Genomic DNA, 22,784 nt, shown 5'->3' on the forward strand with positions numbered 1-22,784 from the left:
AATATACGATAATGACATTTCATATAGGATATAAAATTGGTACATATATTGACACTTATATAATAATTACATTTTGAAATATGATTAAGAAATAGAAAATTATATATAATAAGAAAATATTAAAATATTTCATTCTACATGTAATAATGAGAATCAATACAAAAAAACCCTGTTAATCGATGCCGTAGCATATAAAAATGAAAACACATACACTTTGTTAGTAGATAGCTGGCTAGCTAGTATCGTTAGTATGTATTCATTTGTTAAAAATGGCGTGATGGTGGTACAGTTGTCGAAACATAAGGATTTTCAAGTTCATAGATTTCCTGATTTTCTGGTGAGTAAGAATATTTAATTACTTGATATGTTTTCTTTATCGTGTCTCATGACAATATAATGTGTTTTTTTGTGGCGGAATACAACGTTATCGTCGATATTTAAGGGAGAGACTGTCAGACTTAGAACGTCTTGGTAAATACCTCGTGATGTAAAACCATGCTCGAAATACCATTGCGATGTTGTTTTGAAAATGGGAAAGACAAATTTTATTAAAAACTCATCACTTTATTTATATTTTACGTGTGTTGTTAGATAATACTAATTTAGTAAATAGTATACTCAATATACTTATATGATACTTTAGTCGGTCGGCGTTATTCAAAAGTGAGCCATTTCAAGATCACAGGTAATTTTAGCTGTTGCTGTTAAATAAAATTGTGACGTCTTTTATCTTCGTGATTATATTTATTTTATATATAAATATTTTTAGATATCACAATGGCTGGTAATAAAATAAATACAAAGAAAAAAGATGATAAGACTAAAATAAATAGGGCCACTGGTCTGGAAGAAAATGAAGACGACATAGACTTTTCTTTGCTGAGAAAACCCATACTTACTAGTGTTACAGGCTTTGCACAAGCCATAAAAATTTTTGGTCAAGTTACTGAAGAGGTGAATTATTTAATATATTTTTTGAAAGACATATTTTGAGTAAGACATTTTTATAATTTGAACATAATTATAATATTCTTAACATTGTTTCCATTTTTACATTTTCCAGCTAAAAAGCTTACTTACAAATGAATGTGATTTACTATATGAATGTAAAGTTTGCAGAAATATATTCAGAAGTTTGGCAAATTTCATATCCCACAAGCGTGTTTATTGTAAGGAAAATTTTAATTCTTCAGTACATGGCCACTTCATGAAGGAACCATGCACAGTAAGTGATTGTATTGTTATTTCTTAAATCAATACATTATATCTATAGTTATTTAAAAAATCATTTAAAAACAATGAAATTCCTGTTTGTTGCAGATCCAAGAAGTATTAAAAATAAGAAAACTGGAAGAAAGCTACCAGAAGTCTTTAAATGAAAACAAATGTCAAAATTCTTTAGATGAGAATGAGAATGATGAGCGAATACCTATGTCTAAGGATATAACAGAAGTTTTAGAAAAAATTGTAAAATCTAAAGGTGTTAAAGAGAAACAGATTAAAGATCAACAATTGGTGTTTCAAAAAATTCCAATGAGCTCAGTTGCAGTTTTTCAAAATATCAATTATGATAATAATTGTAATAGTGACAGCATGCAAACACAAGTATGTATACTAATCTATACTAATATTCTAAAGCTGAAGAGTTTATTTAAATAGATGCTCTAATCTCAGAAAGTACGGATGGAATTGGAATGTAAATTTTCTGATGGCTAGTATATATATTAGGTATGACTAAATGCTATATTAGAACAATTATATTATATTATATCTACTTTTATATATTCTTAGTGTTCCATGGATTTGTCAGGAAGTTTTGAAGTCCATTGCGTTACAAAATGAGGCGTGCCTAGGCTTTACAACCCATATATAAGCTTCCTAAGCTCCTTTAAAATTTACAATAATACTTACCTTTACAGTCTGAACTCCTCTATCTTTTGTAAAATTTTTATGCTATATCTGGCTTATAGCAAGATAGCCAGAGGAAACCCAGTTTTAAGACATTCCATTACCCACTTTTTACCTAATTTGCAATTATGCATGTTGATTACAAGAACTAACCATTCACTTTGTCTTGGTTCAATGAAAATAATTAATTTCCTGGAGTGGAATTTGCACCCACAACCGTCGCGTTTAATTCAGACGCTGAGCCACTACGCCGATGGTCTCTATCTATCTTATGAAATATATATAGTATTTCTCTTTTTTTTATAAAATATAATTTTAAAAGAAAAAATTGTAATTATTATCTTTTCAAATTTTGACATGTTATGTCACACTGAGAATAAAAAGTGTTATAAGAAATCTATAAAAAATTTAATGCGCATGTAATGAAAACCTTCCAAGAGCTTTGACCACTAAGCCATATGTTCTTAATAGGCTATGCTGAAATTATTATACTCTTGCCACAACTTATTTATGTTTTTAAAAATTTCTGTAACATATTATTTTCTTATATTATAGATAAATGAACTAGATCATATGCTGTCACGAGAAAATGCAGTTTTACAAAATGATGGTACACTTAAAATGCAAAGTAATACATCAGCTGACCACATTATACAAATAAGTGATGATGATGAAAATGAAATAACTGGCGCTCTTCAATGTAAAACTTGTAAGTAAATAGCTGCCATGCTTTTTCCCGTTTACCAGGGAAGGCAGAGGGAACCTAGTATTAAGACTTTCCATACTCCACGCACTACAATATTTTTGTATTATTAAAACTCAGGGCGATTCAAACTTGGTTGGAATGGAGTGTCTAACACTAGGTTCCCATGTACCCTCTGCCTACCCAGCTATATGTCCATGGTACAGCATGAAATAAAAAATAAAAAATTCCCCTGACGCAAAAAGAGAGTGTTATAAGTTTGACATCAACATCTGTGTGTGTCTGTCTGTTTGTAGCATTGTAGTTCTCAAATGGATGTATCGATTTTGATACAATTTTTATCATTTGAAAGCTAGTTTCCATGTGCTAGTTCTTAACTGTATTTGTAAAAGTCAGTCTAGCAGCTTCAAGAGTATATCGCTTGATGACAACTAGCCTAATAGCTCAATGGTCAATGTGTATAATTAACACTGTCAATTGAGTGCACAGGTCACAGGTTCGAACCTGCTTGATATGAATTAATGTTATGTTAAACTGTTTTTATTTTTTAATAAATTTATTGTTTTTGATACCTCAAAATTACTGAAATTTGCAAAAGCCTGTATTCAATAAACAAAACTTTGTAAATTATTAATAAAAAGATGGAATATTCGTAAAAAAAATAATAATTATTTTTAATTCATTATTCATAAGTATATATAATTTATATCAAATTTATTATGAAAACTTATTTAGTTATAAGACCACTAGATGGCGACACATTCGTATTTATCAGCGTTCTGATACATTTCGTTATTATTTCATTTTTATTTTAAAATAGGCAGATGAAGTCAGTGTTGAGACACCACTTTCTCCTGGTTTTGATTCCCACTTAGGGATAGGTATGTTTATACAGTAAAGTCAACGCTTCATGGCCACCCTAAAGTCGGCTGCGCAGATTTGATTTTAGAATTTTCGTTACTTTGATCATTTTCTTTCCGAGTAAACAGTACGCAAAAATTATGAAAGCTTTCTTAATTTTTAAAAGCAGCCACGACCTGTCGCCCGTACTATATATTTATAGTCGATTCATATTTTAAAAATAAAATTCTTTTATCTTTTGCCATCAGGTGATCTTCAATTTTCAACTCTAAAGACACTAAAGTTCCACATGAAATATAAGCATGTGGAAAATCGCCTCGTGTTCCCGTGCCCTGACTGTGCCGACATTTTTTCTACTTCTTGGAGCGTATTTCGACACTTGTTCAAAGTTCATAGGTAAGAAATATACTTACGCTTAGCCTAATTTAATATTCACATATCCTAATTATATATAACAAAGTAGAAACTCAATTCCCCATTAGGACTAATTGGTTTGCATATTTGGATAATAAAATTACAAATGAATATTTGGATAATAAAATTTAAAGACAGATGTGCAATGGCGGCCTTATCACTAAAAGCAATTTCTTACAGGCAACCATAAAAAAAACAAGCACGTTGCATTAAATCGAAACGTAAATTTATGTATTTTTACGCCATACACTATCCAAGTAGGTAAAGAAAACAAAATATTTGTAAAAAATCTACCAAGTGGAAATTGAACTTGTAAATTTTTTTAAAAGAAAAGAATTTCACGCTTTTGCCGGTATAGCAGGTATATGAGTGGAACCTAGTGTAATTTTGGAGACGTTGAGTGGCAGAATTCAACCTCGCTTGTTCTGCCAAAGCAATTGTGCCAGAGTACGGCGTTCTGCTACTCAACGCTCACTGCCTTCAGAATTCGACGGAAAATAGAGAAGTGTGAGTGTCTTAATACTACTTAACTCTTCTGCCCACAATGGTTAATAATAGAATAATTAAAAAAATGAGTAATAAAAAAACCTTCTTATATAGAAAAACCGCAGCCCAAATAAGAAGATTACGTGAATCAATACAAGCGAAAGCGTTCCGTATGGACAACCCTCCCGCGTTCTACGAGAGACGGAGAACGGCCCCTAAGGTACCGCCGCCGCAGAAAATAACGGAGGAGGAACGACTAGATCAGGAAAACCAGGTTATTATGTTATTTGTTTATTTATTTTATTTTGTTATTATATGAAGAGTTTATCAGCATAAAACTGATTTTTATAAAATAGAGGTTGTATATTTTTTCTGCTAGCTGCAAGCTTTGTATCCCACATGTAACAGGGTAGGCTTAGGGAGTCTAGTGTTAAGACACTGTGACTTGTGAGTACTTATATGGTTCATATTATATTTTTTTCATAAATAATGTATGTATATAGAATACCTATAATAAAAATGGTTTATTATATTTATCTCCAGGCGTGGTTAGAGGAGCTGGACGGTGAGAGTGAAGGTCGTCGATGCGGCGGCTGCGGTCGCACGTTTGAGCGCCGCGCCGCGCTCGTGGCGCACTCGCACACGTGCGCGCGCCGTCACCGCCGACGTATCGGCATTCAAATACGGAAGGACTATCATAAGGAGCAGAGTAACCCGTATTTGAGTGCCAGTCGGGTCTATGGTACGCTATTTTTTTTATAAATTTGTCTAAGGTCGTAAATTTGAGCTCGGTAAATTTGTGGTGAGTTTTTTTTTTAATTTAGAAGGCTGTTGATGGGCGTTTGTGTTTAGATCCGTATTTGTCTACAGTTGGCATGTTGGTTTCATTTTTTTAGCGCTCCGTACCTTTTAAGGAAAAAAGAAACCTGTGTAAGATCATTTTGTATTTGTTCCTCTGTCTATCTGTCAGCGAATTGAAATTAAAACCATATAGTCAGATCTACAGTTCCATGATCGTACATTTACATTAAAATAAGATATGGCTGTTTATATCGTAATGAAAACACGTATTTCGATAAATAAATTAATAGGGTACTTCTGGTTTACCTATAATTATGAAATTTAGCAGCTAGCATCTACAGGTACTACAAATTAAGGAAAAAAATCAGAAAACTATACATTTGTGGTTAAATCTTTAAAATATTTTTTAAAGATTTAGCCTCAAAAAGTAGGCAAAATTCGGTATTAAAGCCGCTAGTTCAAGTGAGGTAACAGGGGAAAGTGTTCTGGCTAAGCTAAGTTTGAATATCAGAAAATGTTCGAGACTACCCATTTTTGTGCGGAACCCTCGGTGGGCAAATCCGACTCCCGCTTGTCGGGTTTTTATTAGCTTCATTGTATATCCCGCACAATTTGGTAAGTGTAATTAATACCTTTAACTGTTTTACAGAACCCAAACCTGTCGTTGAAGAGACACTACCGGAGAGTAAAACATTTGAGAAAGAACCTATTACAAAAGAAATTAATGAAGAAACAACACATGTTGACGAAGAAATGCCTATTATTGAAGTGAAGAAAGATGATAAAGATGTGACCGAAACCAATGTAGAAAATAAACCATTCCTATTCGACAGCATTCTAATGAACAACCTACCATTTGCCCAACAAGCTGAAAAAAGCAATTTGACAGCTTTCAAACAAAAAATGTTACCAGACATTGAAAGAGAACAATTAATGTGCAAAAAGTGCAATACAAAACATAACGAACTAACCGATCTATTAAATCACATGGCAGCCCATTACAAATGGATACGTTACGCTTGTAAATTGTGCAATTTCAAACATTTCAATTTCGAGAAGCTTCCGGAACATGTCAAAATAGTTCACAAATTGAAAGGCGATAACGATTTCTACCATAGTACAGTTAAAGCTGTGGATGGTGCTGAAGCTATCGAATTGGCTGAAACTATTGAAGAAAGTAATGATATAAGTGAAATTAGTCCCGATTCGAGAAGGCCGAGCAGATGTTCGAGTGATTCTAGTAGATTATCAGATGACAGTTCTTGTAGTAGTACAAGACTGGAGGCGGGCTCGAGAAAACGCAAAGCGAATAAATATAGAAGTAATGCAAAGAAGAAAAGAGATATTTTTATTATAGGTTGGTGTGATTTTCTTTTGTTTGTTAGTGTTGATTTGCTAATTCTATGTTGATTGTTAAGGCAGTCGTGGCACAATGTCTGTCTGTAATCGCGGCGATTGTGTGTTCGATTCCTAATTCGGGGAATATATGCGTTTCATTTTTCGCTGTGGTGACAGACAAAGCGTGACATTGAGTTCCGAGTGAAAGTGGAGAACAGAGAGTCCTATATACGAGATACACCATGACGCTAAATAAATTATAAATGTAAATATTATAATGTGTTGATATTTCTTTTACAGAAGAGACTGAGGGCCAGAAAGATGACGAAACCCAAAAAGAGAAAGATGCAATACTCTCAGAAAATGATACATCGTCAAATTCTAAAGTGTTTGAAGAAAACTCATCTGATTTGGATGAAGTCGACGAAAGGATGTTAAAACGTCAAACTATCGAAATAAGCACAGTCGCCTCACGGCGTCCCGTTCGTAAGAAAACTAAACCTAAAAATGAAGATTTCGAATATGATCTATCTAATTTGTTGAAATTGGAAGCGCAAGGTTATCGAGATTCTCAAATTGTAACGACTAAACCTACGCAAACTAAGAAAAAAACTCAATTGGACCTTCAACAAAATTATGATGCTTTTAATAAAGACTGTTGTGGAGCACTCATTACACTGTCGTGGAAGTCTGCAGGGAAAGCGCAAAGTCATATGAAAACACTAGGTGTGTTCACATCGAAAGAACCGCGGATGTCTACAACATTTGTAAGGCCAATGGTACCTAAAGTAAGTAGAATCGACAAGATATCACCCAAGAAAGATGAAAAAGAAACTAAAGACAAAGACATTGTTAGCCCGGTAAAAGTTGTAGAATTGTCTAATTTACCTAGTCCTCAGAAAAATGTAAACAAGAACGATGATTTAGAACAAAACAGAGACGAAACAAATGAAACACAAATTTCTAAAGTTAAAGAAGACTTAACACCTATTACTAACACCAAAAATGAATCGGTTACAAATGAAAGCAATAAAACCACAGACGAATGTGTAACTGTGGAAACGGATGAGAAACAGTCGTTAGAAATACCCAAACCAAATGTAAATGTACCCATAATTCCTATAAAATTACGACGACAAAGCATGGAAGTTATTAAGAATCCATTGATAAAGAAAAACATTACAGACTTTACAAAGGCCGGCATGAAGACCAAAATATTAGTCATTAAACCGATCAACAGAAATAATGACGGAAAAATCTCCATAAATACGCCGCTTAAATTTCAAACGATAACATTAAAAGATCCCACTAAAATTACTTCTACCGAGAAAAAGAAGGATCAAGTTGTAGTTGTTCAAGTACCTAAAGTGGAGACTGCTGTAAATAAACCATTAATTAATAATAGTATAAATACTAACACTGAAATTAATAGTGTTACAAGTGATAAAGACGCAAGTGCTAATGACATTGATTTAAGTGAAGTGAAAGAAATTGTACCTGAAAGTGACAACTCTGACGAACAAATATATGATTCTAAATTGACTAATACAATAAATGAAATACCTACTGTATCCCAAAACACTGAAAACCTAGAAGGTTGCTAATTAATATTATATATTTGTGTTTAAAAGATACCTGGATATGTGTACAGTTATTATTTTTAAGTTTAGTTAGAAAATAAATAAATGCTGCCATGCCTTATACTTTATTTCTGTCCACTTTATAAAATTTTGATTATAATTTTTCCTTTGCGGTATTTTGTACAAAATAGGATGAACTGATGAATGATGAATGTAGGATGTACAAAAATAAATATAAGTACCTCGTCTGCTCCTTTTTCTCACAGTGAAAACTGTTTTTATTTGATAGTCATACATATATATGTTACTTTTTAGAAAATATAAAATTTTGAATGTAGCAAGAGTAGAACCTGCACCTCTTGAAAACCGTCCAACACTGACCAACTACATTGGGCCCCATTTTATTCAATATTTTTACATTTTTGAAGTGTAATTCCATGCTTAGAAAAGAAAAATAAAATTTCTAAAAACAGTATGTATGTTCATTTTGGAAAAATGTTTTTCTTTTATAGTCATTAATCAGCGACACATTTTTCTCACATACTTAAGTGTTATTTCTAAACCTTTAGAGTAGTGTTTTTTTATACCTTTATATATTATAAACCTATTTAAAAAATTATAAAATAAGGAGTATGAATTTCAAATAATGATGCTGAAAGTTCAGTAATCTATGCAGCAGTAAAACGACGTCATTTTAAAGTTGCTAATAAATTTTATTTCTCAAGATTTTATTTTAACTTTATGCTATATTCCACATTTAGCCATACAAAGTAGGCACGGGCGGGCTAGTGATAAAACAATGCAGTCACACTCTACCCAATATCTGAGACATTGTTCCTGGGTAGCTGAAGTTAATACCCTGCTATGTTGTTACTAGATCAAAGAAATGAAAATAATTAATTCCCCCTAAAAGAGAATTAAACAAACCACAATCACAACATTTACAGTCATGACAATGACAACCTCAGTTTAATTTTAAAGAAGGTAAAATACAATAAATGATAATCTACTTAATGTTATTTTCTTAATTTAAATTTTCTATTCTGACACAATTGACATTTGAAATGCATCTTTGTCATTATTTTTGGTTTTGTTGTTAAATATGTTTATAAAATACGAATCTTGAATAAATATATTAATTAAACATTCAGTAACATGAGCTTCTTTACAATATTTACAGTTACATAACATAGTTTGTCCCGGAAATAAACATAGTGTCATTTGGGTAAATTAAACTTTTAATTTAGGTATAACTAGATTTATTGACATAAGGTTACATTTGATTCAAATAATAATTATGTACTCTTAGCCAAAGTTTCAGCTTTAGCGATAACTTCTTCAATAGGTCCAACCATATAGAAGGCAACTTCAGGTAAATGATCATACTCTCCTTGTAAGATTTTAGAGAATCCCTTGATAGTCTCCTCAAGAGGCACAAGTTTTCCAGCATGGCCAGTGAACACCTCAGCTACCTGGAAGGGTTGTGAAAGGAACCTTTGGATCTTACGTGCACGGGCTACTGTCAGTTTGTCTTCCTCAGACAATTCATCCATACCCAAGATTGCAATGATATCCTGAAGGGACTTGTAGTCCTGGAGGATCTTCTGAACTCCACGGGCAACATTGTAGTGCTCAGCTCCAATGATGTTGGGGTCCATGATACGGGAGGTGGAGTCAAGGGGGTCCACAGCGGGGTAGATACCCAACTCAGCAATAGCACGAGATAACACAGTGGTGGCGTCCAAGTGAGCAAAGGTGGTGGCTGGGGCAGGATCTGTCAAGTCATCAGCTGGTACATAGATGGCCTGTACAGAGGTGATGGAACCCTTCTTTGTGGTGGTGATACGCTCCTGCATAGTACCCATGTCAGTGGCCAGAGTGGGTTGGTAACCTACAGCAGAGGGAATACGACCCAACAGAGCGGACACCTCAGAACCAGCCTGGGTGAAACGGAAGATGTTGTCAATGAAGAGCAGTACGTCTTGTCCTTCCTGATCGCGGAAGTACTCGGCTACGGTCAGGCCAGTAAGAGCGACACGGGCGCGCGCGCCAGGGGGCTCGTTCATCTGACCATACACAAGTGCCACCTTGGAAGTCTTGTCCTTGAGCGAGATGACGCCAGACTCAATCATCTCATGGTACAAGTCATTGCCCTCACGGGTGCGCTCTCCCACACCAGCAAACACGGAGTAACCACCGTGCGCCTTGGCAACGTTGTTGATCAGCTCCATGATAAGTACGGTCTTGCCGACACCGGCGCCGCCGAAGAGACCGATCTTGCCTCCCTTGGCGTAGGGCGCGAGCAGGTCCACCACCTTGATACCAGTCACAAGGATCTCTTGCTGTACAGACATGTCCACGAACTCAGGTGCCTCGGCGTGGATGGCGGCGGTCTTGTCGGTGGGGATGGGACCGCGCTCGTCGATGGGCTCACCGATCACGTTGATGATACGGCCGAGCGTCTCTGCACCCACGGGAATGCGGATGGGCGAGCCGCAGTCGTGCACAGGCTGTCCGCGCACGAGACCTTCAGTACCGTCCATGGCGATGGTGCGAACGGTATTCTCTCCCAAGTGCTGGGCCACTTCCAGGACGAGCCTGGGGGACCGGTTTTGGACTTCGAGGGCATTTAGGATAGGAGGGAGACTATCCTCAAACTGTACGTCTACGACGGCACCGATAACTGCAACCACCTTACCTTGGCCTTTTCCTGCGGCGGCTTTAGCAGCATAGTCTCTTTTTTGTCCAGAAACTGCTACAACTTTGCTGCATTCTGCTAAAGCTTTTTCGGCAACTGATTTTGCGGCTAGAAAGCCGCCGCCGACCCTACTTACAACCCCAAACATTTTTAATATGATACAACAGGGCAAAGTAGAAGAATGGGTGGCTGCAAAGTATAAATTATGTAACCTATAAAATTATCGGTCTTTCTTAGGTCGATCAGTCAACGACGTGAAGATACTCCACAGATAACAATTTATAGCAAAAATCAATACTTTCAACTTTTATAAGTTCAAACTATAGTTTCCTTTTAGCGAATAAATTAATTACTATGATTTTTAAACAATAATACCATTAAAGACGTCATCATACATTGACTACAAAAAATCGTTCGGACTCATTTACATTTATTATAGAATTAATTTTCATTCATCTGACATTAATACAATAATACTGGTTTGGGGATATAATTGCGGAGTAGAGAAATCCTTATTTTTAAGTCCTTATAACTTCAAGAAATATTATCTTGAGCAAGATTTATACTTCGCTATTCTAGCTTGCTTGGTCTATATGGCTTGGTATTCACCAAGCCAAGTTAGCTATTCAGTTAGCCATTTCTCAATAAATTTTACTAAAAATTAAAATTTATTTCGGCATCACATTCACCATTTTAAATCTTGTAACTTGAATAGTACATACTATCTATGATGATTTAAAATAAAATGATTGATGAGATTGAGATTATTACCAATCTACTAGGTGTAAATAATTGTATCGTTTTAGATTGATTGTATGAAATTCTTAATCAGTATTGCGTTGCGAGCATTGCGTGTTGAGTGGCGTTGAGTTCCGCCATTCAAATTCGGTGGAAAGTGAGGAACGGAATGTCTTATTACTAGGTTCCTTCTGCCTACCCTGCTGTGTTTGGGTTAATAATATTATAGAACTATTTTGGATTATATAAAAATAGGATAAGCAATATATATAATAAGAGTTCTAAATAAATTATTGGTGATAATAAATGTACTTATTTTTGGATCTTAAATATTTTAAAATGAATTATCCTTGTATACAAAGAATAGCCTAAGATCCCAGGGCCTCCAGACCTACGTCATTTTAGCAAAGCTGAAATTTTGACGCTATCTTTTTCTTAAGCTATGCAGTATGCTGTTAATTACAAGTAACAACGAACGGAGAGATACGTCGCAAGCCGAACATTTAGGCCTATCTTGTCTGTGCATCGCGTGTTCTGCGCTTCCGCTTGCAAGTACATATATTTTTATCTGTATACTTACTGACAGTCAAGTCAATGTCAAAGTTTGTGTTGTACATTTTGACGATTTGATTTTGCATACAAATATGTATTTTTCTAATTTTAGCATGAAAATGAACATTATTAAAAAATAAATATAAATGAAACACTATTTAAAATTTTACAACTGCTATCTGTGCTTGTTAATTTTTTAATACAAAATGCAAGTAAATTGAAATTACGTATGTTAAAGTTATTAAGTTTATTTGATACACAATAAAGGCGCAAAATGAATAGAGCTAGAATTTTATCACGAGTAAGTTAATTATTAAGTTAGTTCTTCTTTTTAAATTGAAATGTAGCTCTTTGTAAGTTATACACGTTTTAGGTTCTTTGGCGACAAGGATTTTCTAACAAAATTGATTATGCAAGACCTTGCGTTACGAGCCTTTGCACAAATTCAGTTAATATTAGACGACAAGCCACTGTTGCCGTGAATGATGGCTATGTTAAGAAATTTATGAAAGCTGTAGGATGGATGGACCAAGAGCGCACGGTAATTTATTTTTTTATAACCTAACTTTTTGTGTTTATTATCCCTCCAATGTCTTTACTTCATTTTTTTCGAATTTCAGTATAATACGAATAATATATATTTTTTTAAATTCATATTTCTATATTCAAAAATAAATTTTAAAATAAAACAGAAAAAAATATTATCCTACATACAGGGGAACCTACTATCAAGACACTGTTCTAAGCGTTTGGTGTAACTGGTAGTTAATTAAAGTTCTGTTTGGTCTTGCTAAAGTAAGAAAAATATAAATGTGTGAAAATATAAAAAGGTGGAAATAGAAAGCATAACTACAGTAGTTATATTTACAAACAGATCCTGCAGAATATTTTATTTAATAAGGAAATAACAAATTTATTTCACTTATTTCAGAGATTAAAACTAACTGGATATTTTTTATATGAATGTGTGCCAGATAGTGTATCTTATGATGAATGGTTTGAGGACCTTGAGCTTCCAGATACATTTGCCTCCTGGTTTACTATTACTGAGCTACATGTATGGCTTTTACTTGTAAGATATATGGCGGAAGATGTAACATCTACTGCAAGTGAGAAAAAGAAATATGTTAAAGGTGATGGCCATTTTGTAAGGAATTGCATTGTAGAGGCTCTATGGGCAGATGTTGCAAATAGAATTAAGTTTTTAGAGGTATTATTTTGTTTTCTTTTGACTTCATGCTCTTTGTATTATGTGGGGTAGACTGAGAAAACTTAGTTTTAAGATACTCCATTTCCTGCTTTGTTAATTTTATATATTGTATATTAAGAGGAAGAACTTGGTGCTACAATTTGTCTTACTACAGCAAGAAAAAAAATCAGCTTCATGCTGTAAGCAGAGGGAACCTAGTGTTAAGACACTCCGTTCCCCACTATCTGCCGAAACTACACAACAACAAGAAAATAAGAATAATTTGTTTTCCCAGGCCCAGTGATGTACTGTGGGCTAATATGACATGGGCACTATAATATATTTTTAAATATATTATTTCACATGTACTGTACTTTAGAGAAATTGAATTTTCAGGAATGGAGAAGTAATAATTACGATAAATTGATAATATATTAATAAAATAATCAAGATACTACTTTAATTTATTTATGTGTCACTTTATGTTGTGTTGTTAAATGTTAATAATAAATATCATTATATTACAGGGAGCAAATCCAGCGATAGCTAGAAAGCAAGTGACAGAACTCTCAGAACAATTCCAAGCCGCACTAGTTGCATATGATGAAGGTTTAAATGAAGATAAAATATTAGCAGCTGCGGTGTGGAGGAGGTTTTATTCACTCTCAGAAGACGTCAAAGCAGAACATGTAGCGAAAATTGTACATTTTATAAGACATCAGGTATTAAATATTGTTTTCTTTTTTTGCTTTTCATTTTTGACACAATCCCTAGTGAAATTCAACGCCTGTGTGTGCTAATTGAAAATCTTTTAATGATGTGGCGCAGCAGTTAAGCGACTGACTGTAAACACTATGGTAGCTAGGTAGCTGGTTCGATTTTCACTAGGGTTGAATATATTACTTTCTTTCATCACTCTGGTAACAAAATAAAGCACAGTCTTGAGCTTCATCATTCAATATTTATTGTATCGAAAGTTGAGTGGTGTGTGGGGTGTGTCTTTATACAAAGTTTCCTTCCATAAAAAAACACAACTTTAATTTTTATTTTTAACATTTTAAAATTTTATTCCACACTTATGGAAGAATAATACTGTTTTAGAAACATAAAAATTTTAATGTGTCAGGATTTAAACACAGTATGTGTTCTTGGAAACCATCCAAGCACTCTAACCACTGTATTATTGTATTTTTTCTTATTATTTTTGTTTCAGCTGTTTATGCTAGACAAAATACCTAGTGAGAAGTTAAGATGGAAGCCTGAAATAAATTGGCTTAGTATACTTAAACATTGACTTAAAATGGTTTGTTACTAAGGATATTGTTGATGATGATTATAAATTAAGGAAATTGTTACATTAATGTAGTTTTTTTTAATTATAATTTTTTTTTCAATATTTTTTTATTAATTTATTTGAAATATTAGTAAAATGATAATAAACTTTTTAAAGATTACAACAGAGTTATATTAATATATTATTTGTTTGTTTTTATCTGAGGGCTAATTGTGCCCTGCATATATCACAGTGGAGTTAGTGTTATATTATAACACTCACATGTTCTCGTGTTTAGCAGTGATTAAAATAAATCTAAGTCCCTCAATTTATTATACAAAATTGGGGAAATGAAAATAATTCCCTAGATTCAGATTCCACACTATCTATCAATATCATCATACTCCAAAGTCAGACACTGACCCACTGTGCCTTGATCACTTCTATTTTGTGAATATAATAATGCATTGCACTGATGCAATGTGCATTATTGTGCATCTTGAATAACTTACATATTTTATTGTATTTTGAATATGTACTATTTAATTTTTTTATTTTTATAGATAAACGTGAATAATATATTAATTTTACATTATTATATAATAGGATATGTTGTAATTGCCTCTTGATGAGAAAAAATCTTATTTTAAAAATGGATATCTAAATTTTTAATCTATATTTTTAAATATCCCAATTAGCAGCAAAATATTATGATGTCAAACAGTCTCGTAAACAAGATGTTAACTGATCAACGCAACCTTTGTTAATGAGTTGTTACAAAATATATCAGTATGTTTAGTTGCAAGACTAAAACCGCAAAATTTGAAAAATGTAAATTAATTCCATATAGCACTTTTCAATTGAATTAAAACCGTGTGTTTTTTATAATAGTTTTAATAAGATCTTAGGATCAAAATGAAACAATTTTTAAAAATGTCTTCCAATAGCCCATTTCACATTTTAGAACTAATGTAAAAATTTAAACATATAATCGCCTCAACTCCTCACATTTTTCTCTATGCCACAGAACTGTTACAACAGCTTTGCACAGATTATCTATTTTGCATTGACTATTACAAGACCACCACCTGCCATCACTCAATTTAGAATAATATGCTGCATATAAATCTAATAAAAATAAATCATCTGTGACCATTTTGTGAACTAAATCGTCCATTGTGGCAGCGGAAAGGTCGTTTATACTGTAATTACTTCGCATGTTGTATAGTTGGAACCAATGAGGTCGTCTTTCTGGTGTTAAGTTCGCTTCGGTTAGGTTGTAAACGTAGTTAATTATGTTTGATGGTTCCTGTAATCATAAATTATGATATAAAATAAGAAAAATAAAGCTTCTGTGCTCTATCACAAAGCATCTTTCTATTTTATATTTTTTTAAACTTACAAAATAATAATTAAAAGTAGCAATTTTATAATTAAGGTTGTAGAAACTATAGGCAGTTGCACCGCCGGCACCCCACGCCATGTTGATCGCTGAGCCGTCCTCTAAACTATAGAATATCTTGAATTCATCTGAATGCGTGTGTCCATTGAATTCTGCTTTGATTGTCGATGAAAATCTATAAGAATAATGGTTTTTGTTATTGAAAAATATTTTAAAAAGATTTTTCATAGCAAATGTAATATTACTGTTGAGAATGTTTTATATTGTTTACTTTAAAATCATGGTATTTATTAACAAGGTAACAAGCTAAAATAGACAGTTTAAAAGCTGTATAACTGGTAAAAATTAAGAAAAATAAGAAAAAAGTTTTAACTATTATCATCATTATTTGAAATTTAATACTTAGAAAATGAGTTTAGATACTAGCTATGGAAGGAGTATAAGTTATTACGCCTTATGTCCATAGCTATGCCACCAATAGCTAACAATAGCTAACATATGTTTGAAAGAAACATTTATAACTAACCTGTTAACAATTCTATTATATTCTCTAGTCCACGCGTATATAAGGTCGTGGACTCCCGGCGGTATGTGCGACAGGATGTGGACGCTCTCACCGGCCAACTCTGCCTTGTACAGCTCTTGTACTAGCCAATCTAAATGTCTTTTGGAATCCAACGGGTCGTAGACTAGCCACCTAAAATATTTTTTAGTTTTATTTCTATGTAAATATTTGTAAATTTTATAGAGAATTTTGCGATGAATTAAGAGGGATCCTTTTTTAAGTCAACTGAATGTCACGCTCGTAAGTCTTGGTGAATAAAGATTCACAAAAATGTCTTATCCTTTAAAAATAAATCACGTAAATTTATTATTTTTGTTGGCATAAATGTTAATTTACTAACCAATGTTTATTATTTACTTATTTCATTAAAACAACTTACCAATTGAATTTATATGCAATATTACTATTAATGGATATGACTCTCAAACCAGGCCGTATGAGCATAGAAAATCCACCGTGTTCCCGTACTGTAGCCTTCGCTTCCTCAGTTAAATAATACTCCCATTTGTGAGCCAGAGATTCGTATAACCAAGTTGTGTTTAATTTTTCTCCTTTAATCGAACTTGGTGTGAATCTTAAAAAACAAATGCCAAAATAAAATTTCATATTTATCTAAAAACAAAGTGCTTAAATTGAAGTCAAATTTTTAAGTCTGCATGTACAGTGTGGTACTCAACGCCGCGCTAGATCTTATCAGAACGAAAACTTCCTTCTCCCAAGTGGGAAACGAACCCACAACGCCCCTTCACGCCCTTCCGTTATTTTCAAATGATACATATGGGATATGTTAATATTATGTACCTACGCAATATCAACAACTACTCTAAATATCTCTCTTTATCTCATGACAACGAGAAAACTAAAATAAATATTTGTGAATGGAATTCAAATTCACTATCACGAACAGGTGATCAATCATTTTTGTCAATTAACGTCACAAGGAAATAGTTAATTACATTTTTTATCAAATTAGGCATGTTATTCGTGATGCTCGTGGATAAGTATAAAATAAGTAAATATTAAATTAATATAACAACAAATAATGTAAGTAGGTACTTTATACGTTCTTTCATGTTACGTATGGACATTGGCGTAGAAAAAGGAGGGAGGGGAGAATTCCCATTCCAGAATTGTTTGGTGCACTTTTACACGAACATATGTGTCTGTTCAGTCTGAACATTAAAAATCTTACTGATTGGTCGGTTGAGATTCATGATTTCCAATGGACGGCAGTATGACAATATTGTCGCCGAATTCTTTCCTCATTTTGTCGATGACGTACAAATTAATTTCGTTGATCATCTCGTACGTTGTTTCCCACACGTGATGGTCGATACTGTCTCCCATATAGTATACAACGTCTATATTCTGTAATTTAAAATTGTATTTTTAGTATTGAATTACTAGGAAGTTGTTAATTGTAAATTTCTTTGTATTTAATTTTCACCCTTGCTAAGCTACTTCCATTTATTTAGTTGTCATTGAAAATTCCCGCAAGTATTAAGAGAGCCTAATGTTTTTCACTAACGCTGTTTTTGTTTTTCACTGTTCAGCGGATCTTAATGGTACGCAAATAAGGTCACTTTTTAAAATTATTTTTGTTAATCAATGGAAAGTCAATGCTTGTTTCACCACTAAACACGCAATGCATCCAGAATTCGAGCTCAATGCCATTATTGCCTTGACACCATGTCGAAGAAATGGACATATTCCATTTCCTCTAGTAGGTATCAAACCAAATCAAACAACCTTGCCCCTGCGCTACAACAGACGGACGGACCTCAGTATTCGCAATTAGATGAAAATATATTAGTACAAATTTCAATAAAAATCTAATAAAAACAGGTAAACAAAGATTTAAATATTACAGTGAAACTAATAACTTACCTTATGCTCAGAAGCAACTCTTTCAATGACATCGTCGTATGCCCATATAGGCGTGTCACAGTTCCTGTAGTCACCCCAATAGCCAGCCCCGTCAGATATCGACTGGCTTTCTTGTATTGAATTTGTTATATTTTTATCCTCATTCTCCTCATCTAAGCTATCTCCAAAGAAAACATTTGTAAATTCCATATAATTTATATTATTATTACGCGGTGCCTGTCCAGATCGGCAACATGTTGGCTCGCTGCAGTCGGCAACACCGTTTGGTTCATAATATGGATCGATGTGGGCGTCGGTGATCAAAGCTACTGTGAGTGGCTTCTCGTTTTCGATTATCTATAACAATTGTATTTTGGTGTTTATTTGATAGTAAAATATATTTTTTATGACTTTTGCTCTCTATATTTATTTTTCTTAAAGTGTGTTTAAAGAGAAATTTGCTTATATTAATCGTTACTTGCAAAGTGACTGAACTTTAATAAAGCTGATTTATGTTATATTTGATTTGAACCCACAACATATAGGTATATTAAAAAAATATATATAAACATTGACGTGAGATGCTTTGTGGTCTATTATTTTTTTACGCTGTATCAAGCTTGAACAGAGGAAGCAGCAGAAACCCAGTGTAAAGACACTCCGTTCCCCAATTTCCATAAAATTTTGAAAACGCCAATGTTTCCTAAGAGAGAAACGAACCTCCTCCTCTTCGCGCTTGCTCGTTACTTTCACTTTTACATATGGGATTAATCACTTCACTCAAGTGAAATTCAGCGCCGCGCTTTGTCTTGTTACTAAAAAATCATTTATTCCCCCAAATGGGAACCGAACCCACTATCGTTCACGGCGGCGCATTAGTTTTCCGTGCATCAATGGTCTTTCATCTTTTGCAGCAAAATATTAATAAGTATTCTAACTTACCTGAGGTTGTATGTTAGCTCGCTCAGGTAGATCCACTGTCCATTCAAATCTAGGATCTTCATTAACGCAAATGTTGGGGTCCACAGCGTTTTGCAACACTAAAGAACAAAATGTCCTAGGCTCTGCTTCGGGGGTTGTTCGTATGATATATGTTAGGATTGGCTATAGAAAAAAAAAATGAAGTATAAATACGGGAGCGTCATAATTATTAAAAAAAACCTTGATATCATATGAATGACAATCATAACATAAACGGTTTCATAAGGCGCGGAGTCATGTCTCCTTACATTCAAATTCAAGATGTTGTTTTTCCTTTCTTATTTGTGAAATCACGTTAAACAATATATTAAAAATACCATTCGACGCCAGTCGAGGTGTGACACACAAACACAAACGTGCGACACTAAGCGCGACTTATCGCGAATTGTTCATCACATGATCATCACGATCCAGAATTTGGGGTAAAGTGGGAACCAAAAGTGTCTTAATGGGAAAGGATTACCTTAACACCAGCTTCCCTCAGCCTACCCTACTATGTGAGAGATAACTTATTAGTTTCACAACTAAAAAAATAAATAAACATACCAAATTCAATGGCACGACCCCTCTGCAAGTCGCGGGGCTTGCAATTGACAGAACTGTACAGAGATTCACCACTGCGCCGTTCAGCACATCATCTGACTGACCCCCGTGGACGAGATCGAATAACGCCGCGAATGCACTACGGCAAAGTAGACAATTGATGCTCTGGAAATATTGTTTTAATTTTATATTTTAAAGTATTTCAACTATTTTGGCTAATGTTGGCGCAGGGGCTAAAAGCGTGTAAACGCGTCTGGTTGTGGGTTCGATCCCCACTTAAAGAAATTAAATTTTTATTTAAATGTATAGATATATTTTCATCGCGACGTTGAATTCCGCCACTTAGCACGCAATGCATCCACCTATAAGCTATTTTGTAGTTAAGAGATATATTAATTTATATAATCATAGGTACAGATGCAAGTAGGTATATATCAATCGATAACTGTAGGTACATACAGGATACATACTTGATACAGTTATCTATTGATATAGGTACGATGGCACTCATCAAAATATACTTAAGATACTTGAAAATTATTTCTTAAGTACTAAGTAAATATTTATACTTCAAATAAGATCGCTTATTATAAGAATTGAGATGTAAATAAACAACAGACTTCAGTGAACTTCAAAGAATTTTCCAAGAATTTCTCCAAAAAAAATTGGTGCCGATGATGGCAAATCATTAAATTTACTATTCAGCTTTAACTGTTTACACAGGGGACGATTGAATCAAATAAAATTAATAAAATCTTATATGTTACTTAAATGATCTTTGACGTAAATATTTATCACTCTATCTTAAGTAGGTACCTATCTTTACCATGCAAGTACCACACTTTTCAGGCACCACAGGCAAGAAATGAAAATTTAAAATATTTATTTTCTATGGTAAATAAAATAAAATTTTCATTTACACTTATGAGTGGGAATTGAACCCACAACCTATCACGTTTACAGTCACAAGCTTGTGCCCCTGCCACGAGCCCACGATTGGTCACTCCCAACAGTATTCCTATAGGTACTTAAAGATTTTTTTAAGTACATACTTCTATTACTCTTATAGTGGAAAATATTGGTGAAGAGATGTGTTTCCAAATACATACAACACCATCTGACACTCTTGTAACCTAAACGAAATCGCTTACAGTGCGGTCAACAATCCGTGGCCGCCCTGAAGTTAAATTTTCTGAACTTTTGCGCATTGGCCACTCGGTAAAAAAATAATCAGATTTAGAAAATCTTAAAAACAAATTTTCGCAGCCGCTAACTTCAGGGCAGCAGACTTCAATAGGGATTTATGTGGTACATACTTAAATTTGGCTTCTAAGTAGAAATAAGTCTATCATAAGGCATTTAATTTTATTTTTGAACTTAAATGAACAAGTTTGACAATTAAAAAAATATGTTTCTAATAAGAAAAAAATTACTTACTCCTCGACTACTTTTGTGTTGTCGCTGGAATGCTGACTTTGGATTATAGATTTCAAATACCTCTTTGAGTGCCTTCAAATCATTTTCTGATAATTCGTTCTTACCAGCTCTATAGAATAGCTTTTGGAGTTCATCTACAATGCAATCGAATAAAATAAATATATAGCTAAATATCGTAGTAAATAAATGTGAAACATCGATTATTTTACTTTTAGGATTCTAATGTTAAGCAATTAGAGATAATTTTTTTAGTACAGTCATCCTCATTTGGCTCATTAAATTAAAGCATTTAGAAAACAAAAACAATTACTTACTTAATTTAAAGTTAAATAATAAAACCAATTAAATATATTACGAATCTCATTTTATTTAATGCTATTTAAACAACGTGCATAAAATTTTTATTTTCATTAAATACTTGGACTATCTTACCTTCTGAAACAAACTGAGAAGCAACGCTAGAAGCCAATATCAAAAATATAATAAACGCTTTCATTTTCACAATATCAACGTTTCAATGATTGATAACGGATCCTCAGTCTTTATATAAACGAAGGCACACGTGCGTTCACATTTAGAAAAATTCTTATACTTATCACTTCTATATCACGCGACGAATAGGTACAGCCACATTCGTATATAGTTTAGATTGTTCAAATTATCTATAAAACACGATCGTCTGATCGATCATGCTATCTTAAATATACAAATTGTGATGAAATATACAAAATATATTTCGATAAATATAAAGAAATGTATATTTTAAATTCTTATAATATATACAGGCGACTTGTTTGTGTAACGTAATGACCGTTTGTTAAGGTTCCTCGGTCTGGAGTTGTAATCTTGTGGTTTAGATAATTGCCTCGCCGATGAGAAGAATTTTTATCTTTAAAAATATATACTTAGGTATTGATAAGTGGTATTATAATTTATTTTGAATTTGTTAATAAAGATATATTTTAGTATGAGTACATATACATAGGTTTTGTGTAACTTGCAACAATTAATAATAAGGTAATTAATTAGCAAAAATATTTCCAAGATTCCAAGAGAAAAAAAAGGAATTATTCGTTATTGATATTAAAACACTATTTGTAGTGAAAACATAAAAATTATACTGATACTGAATATATAAAAACAATATATTTTTAATTGCATAAATATTTATGTAAACTTATCAAACAATTATATCTGAGTTGTGATTTGATCATTTACGATTTGCTATCCATTTATACAAATTACACCTACGGGTTTGTAGGGGAGAAGTGGCATGAAAGAGCCAGTTTACTAAATGAAGCAAAAAAATATACTTTTAATTAAAGAAATTAAGATTTTTTTTCCTCAAATTATTATTTATTTATTAAACTAGGTAATTTCGTACGAAATAACCCTTAAATACAATAATTAATCAATAAAATATTCATTTTAAAAAAATGTGTCATTTGG

At 33.2% G+C, this 22,784-nt stretch overlaps 3 protein-coding genes and 1 pseudogene across 5 annotated transcripts; 2 read left to right on the forward strand and 2 right to left on the reverse strand.

Moving 5' to 3' along the window:
- Window positions 1-156: 156 nt before the first annotated feature.
- Window positions 157-8,214, forward strand: LOC146538083 (uncharacterized). 2 transcript variants are annotated; one of them, XM_085186940.1, is made up of 11 exons: window positions 157-337; window positions 644-685; window positions 770-954; window positions 1,064-1,225; window positions 1,321-1,605; window positions 2,464-2,617; window positions 3,721-3,868; window positions 4,487-4,646; window positions 4,916-5,114; window positions 5,823-6,530; window positions 6,812-8,214. In XM_085186940.1, exons 3-11 carry the CDS (start codon window positions 778-780, stop codon window positions 8,113-8,115), a joined length of 3,297 nt encoding a protein of 1,098 aa, XP_085043066.1. In that variant the 5' UTR covers window positions 157-337; window positions 644-685; window positions 770-777; the 3' UTR covers window positions 8,116-8,214. The 2 variants fall into 2 exon arrangements, with proteins under 2 accessions (XP_085043066.1, XP_085043065.1); XM_085186939.1 differs by lacking the exon at window positions 644-685 and having other exon boundaries at window positions 159-337.
- A 1,119-nt stretch (window positions 8,215-9,333) lies between these two features.
- Window positions 9,334-11,120, reverse strand: LOC146538084 (ATP synthase subunit beta, mitochondrial pseudogene; annotated as a pseudogene). The gene has a single exon (XR_014878062.1). The product of XR_014878062.1 is annotated as an ATP synthase subunit beta, mitochondrial pseudogene (transcript).
- A 1,023-nt stretch (window positions 11,121-12,143) lies between these two features.
- Window positions 12,144-14,629, forward strand: Uqcc1 (Ubiquinol-cytochrome c reductase complex assembly factor 1). The gene is made up of 5 exons (XM_085186886.1): window positions 12,144-12,380; window positions 12,453-12,620; window positions 13,011-13,289; window positions 13,796-13,990; window positions 14,482-14,629. The coding sequence occupies exons 1-5, from the start codon at window positions 12,354-12,356 to the stop codon at window positions 14,560-14,562; spliced, it is 750 nt and encodes a 249-aa protein (XP_085043012.1). The 5' UTR covers window positions 12,144-12,353; the 3' UTR covers window positions 14,563-14,629.
- Window positions 14,630-15,045: 416 nt separating this feature from the next.
- Window positions 15,046-22,323, reverse strand: LOC146538086 (sphingomyelin phosphodiesterase-like). Its single transcript, XM_085186883.1, has 10 exons — window positions 21,768-22,323; window positions 21,336-21,469; window positions 19,902-20,063; window positions 19,317-19,478; window positions 18,396-18,731; window positions 17,701-17,876; window positions 16,888-17,082; window positions 16,470-16,640; window positions 15,944-16,118; window positions 15,046-15,850 (listed from the first exon to the last, which is right to left on the reverse strand). The coding sequence occupies exons 1-10, from the start codon at window positions 21,829-21,831 to the stop codon at window positions 15,521-15,523; spliced, it is 1,905 nt and encodes a 634-aa protein (XP_085043009.1). The 5' UTR covers window positions 21,832-22,323; the 3' UTR covers window positions 15,046-15,520.
- Window positions 22,324-22,784: the final 461 nt, after the last annotated feature.

This window comes from Heliconius melpomene, chromosome 6, assembly GCF_056956725.1.
Source record: "Heliconius melpomene rosina isolate 202511_hmr_F chromosome 6, ASM5695672v1, whole genome shotgun sequence".
NCBI classification, from domain to species: Eukaryota; Metazoa; Arthropoda; class Insecta; order Lepidoptera; family Nymphalidae; genus Heliconius; species Heliconius melpomene.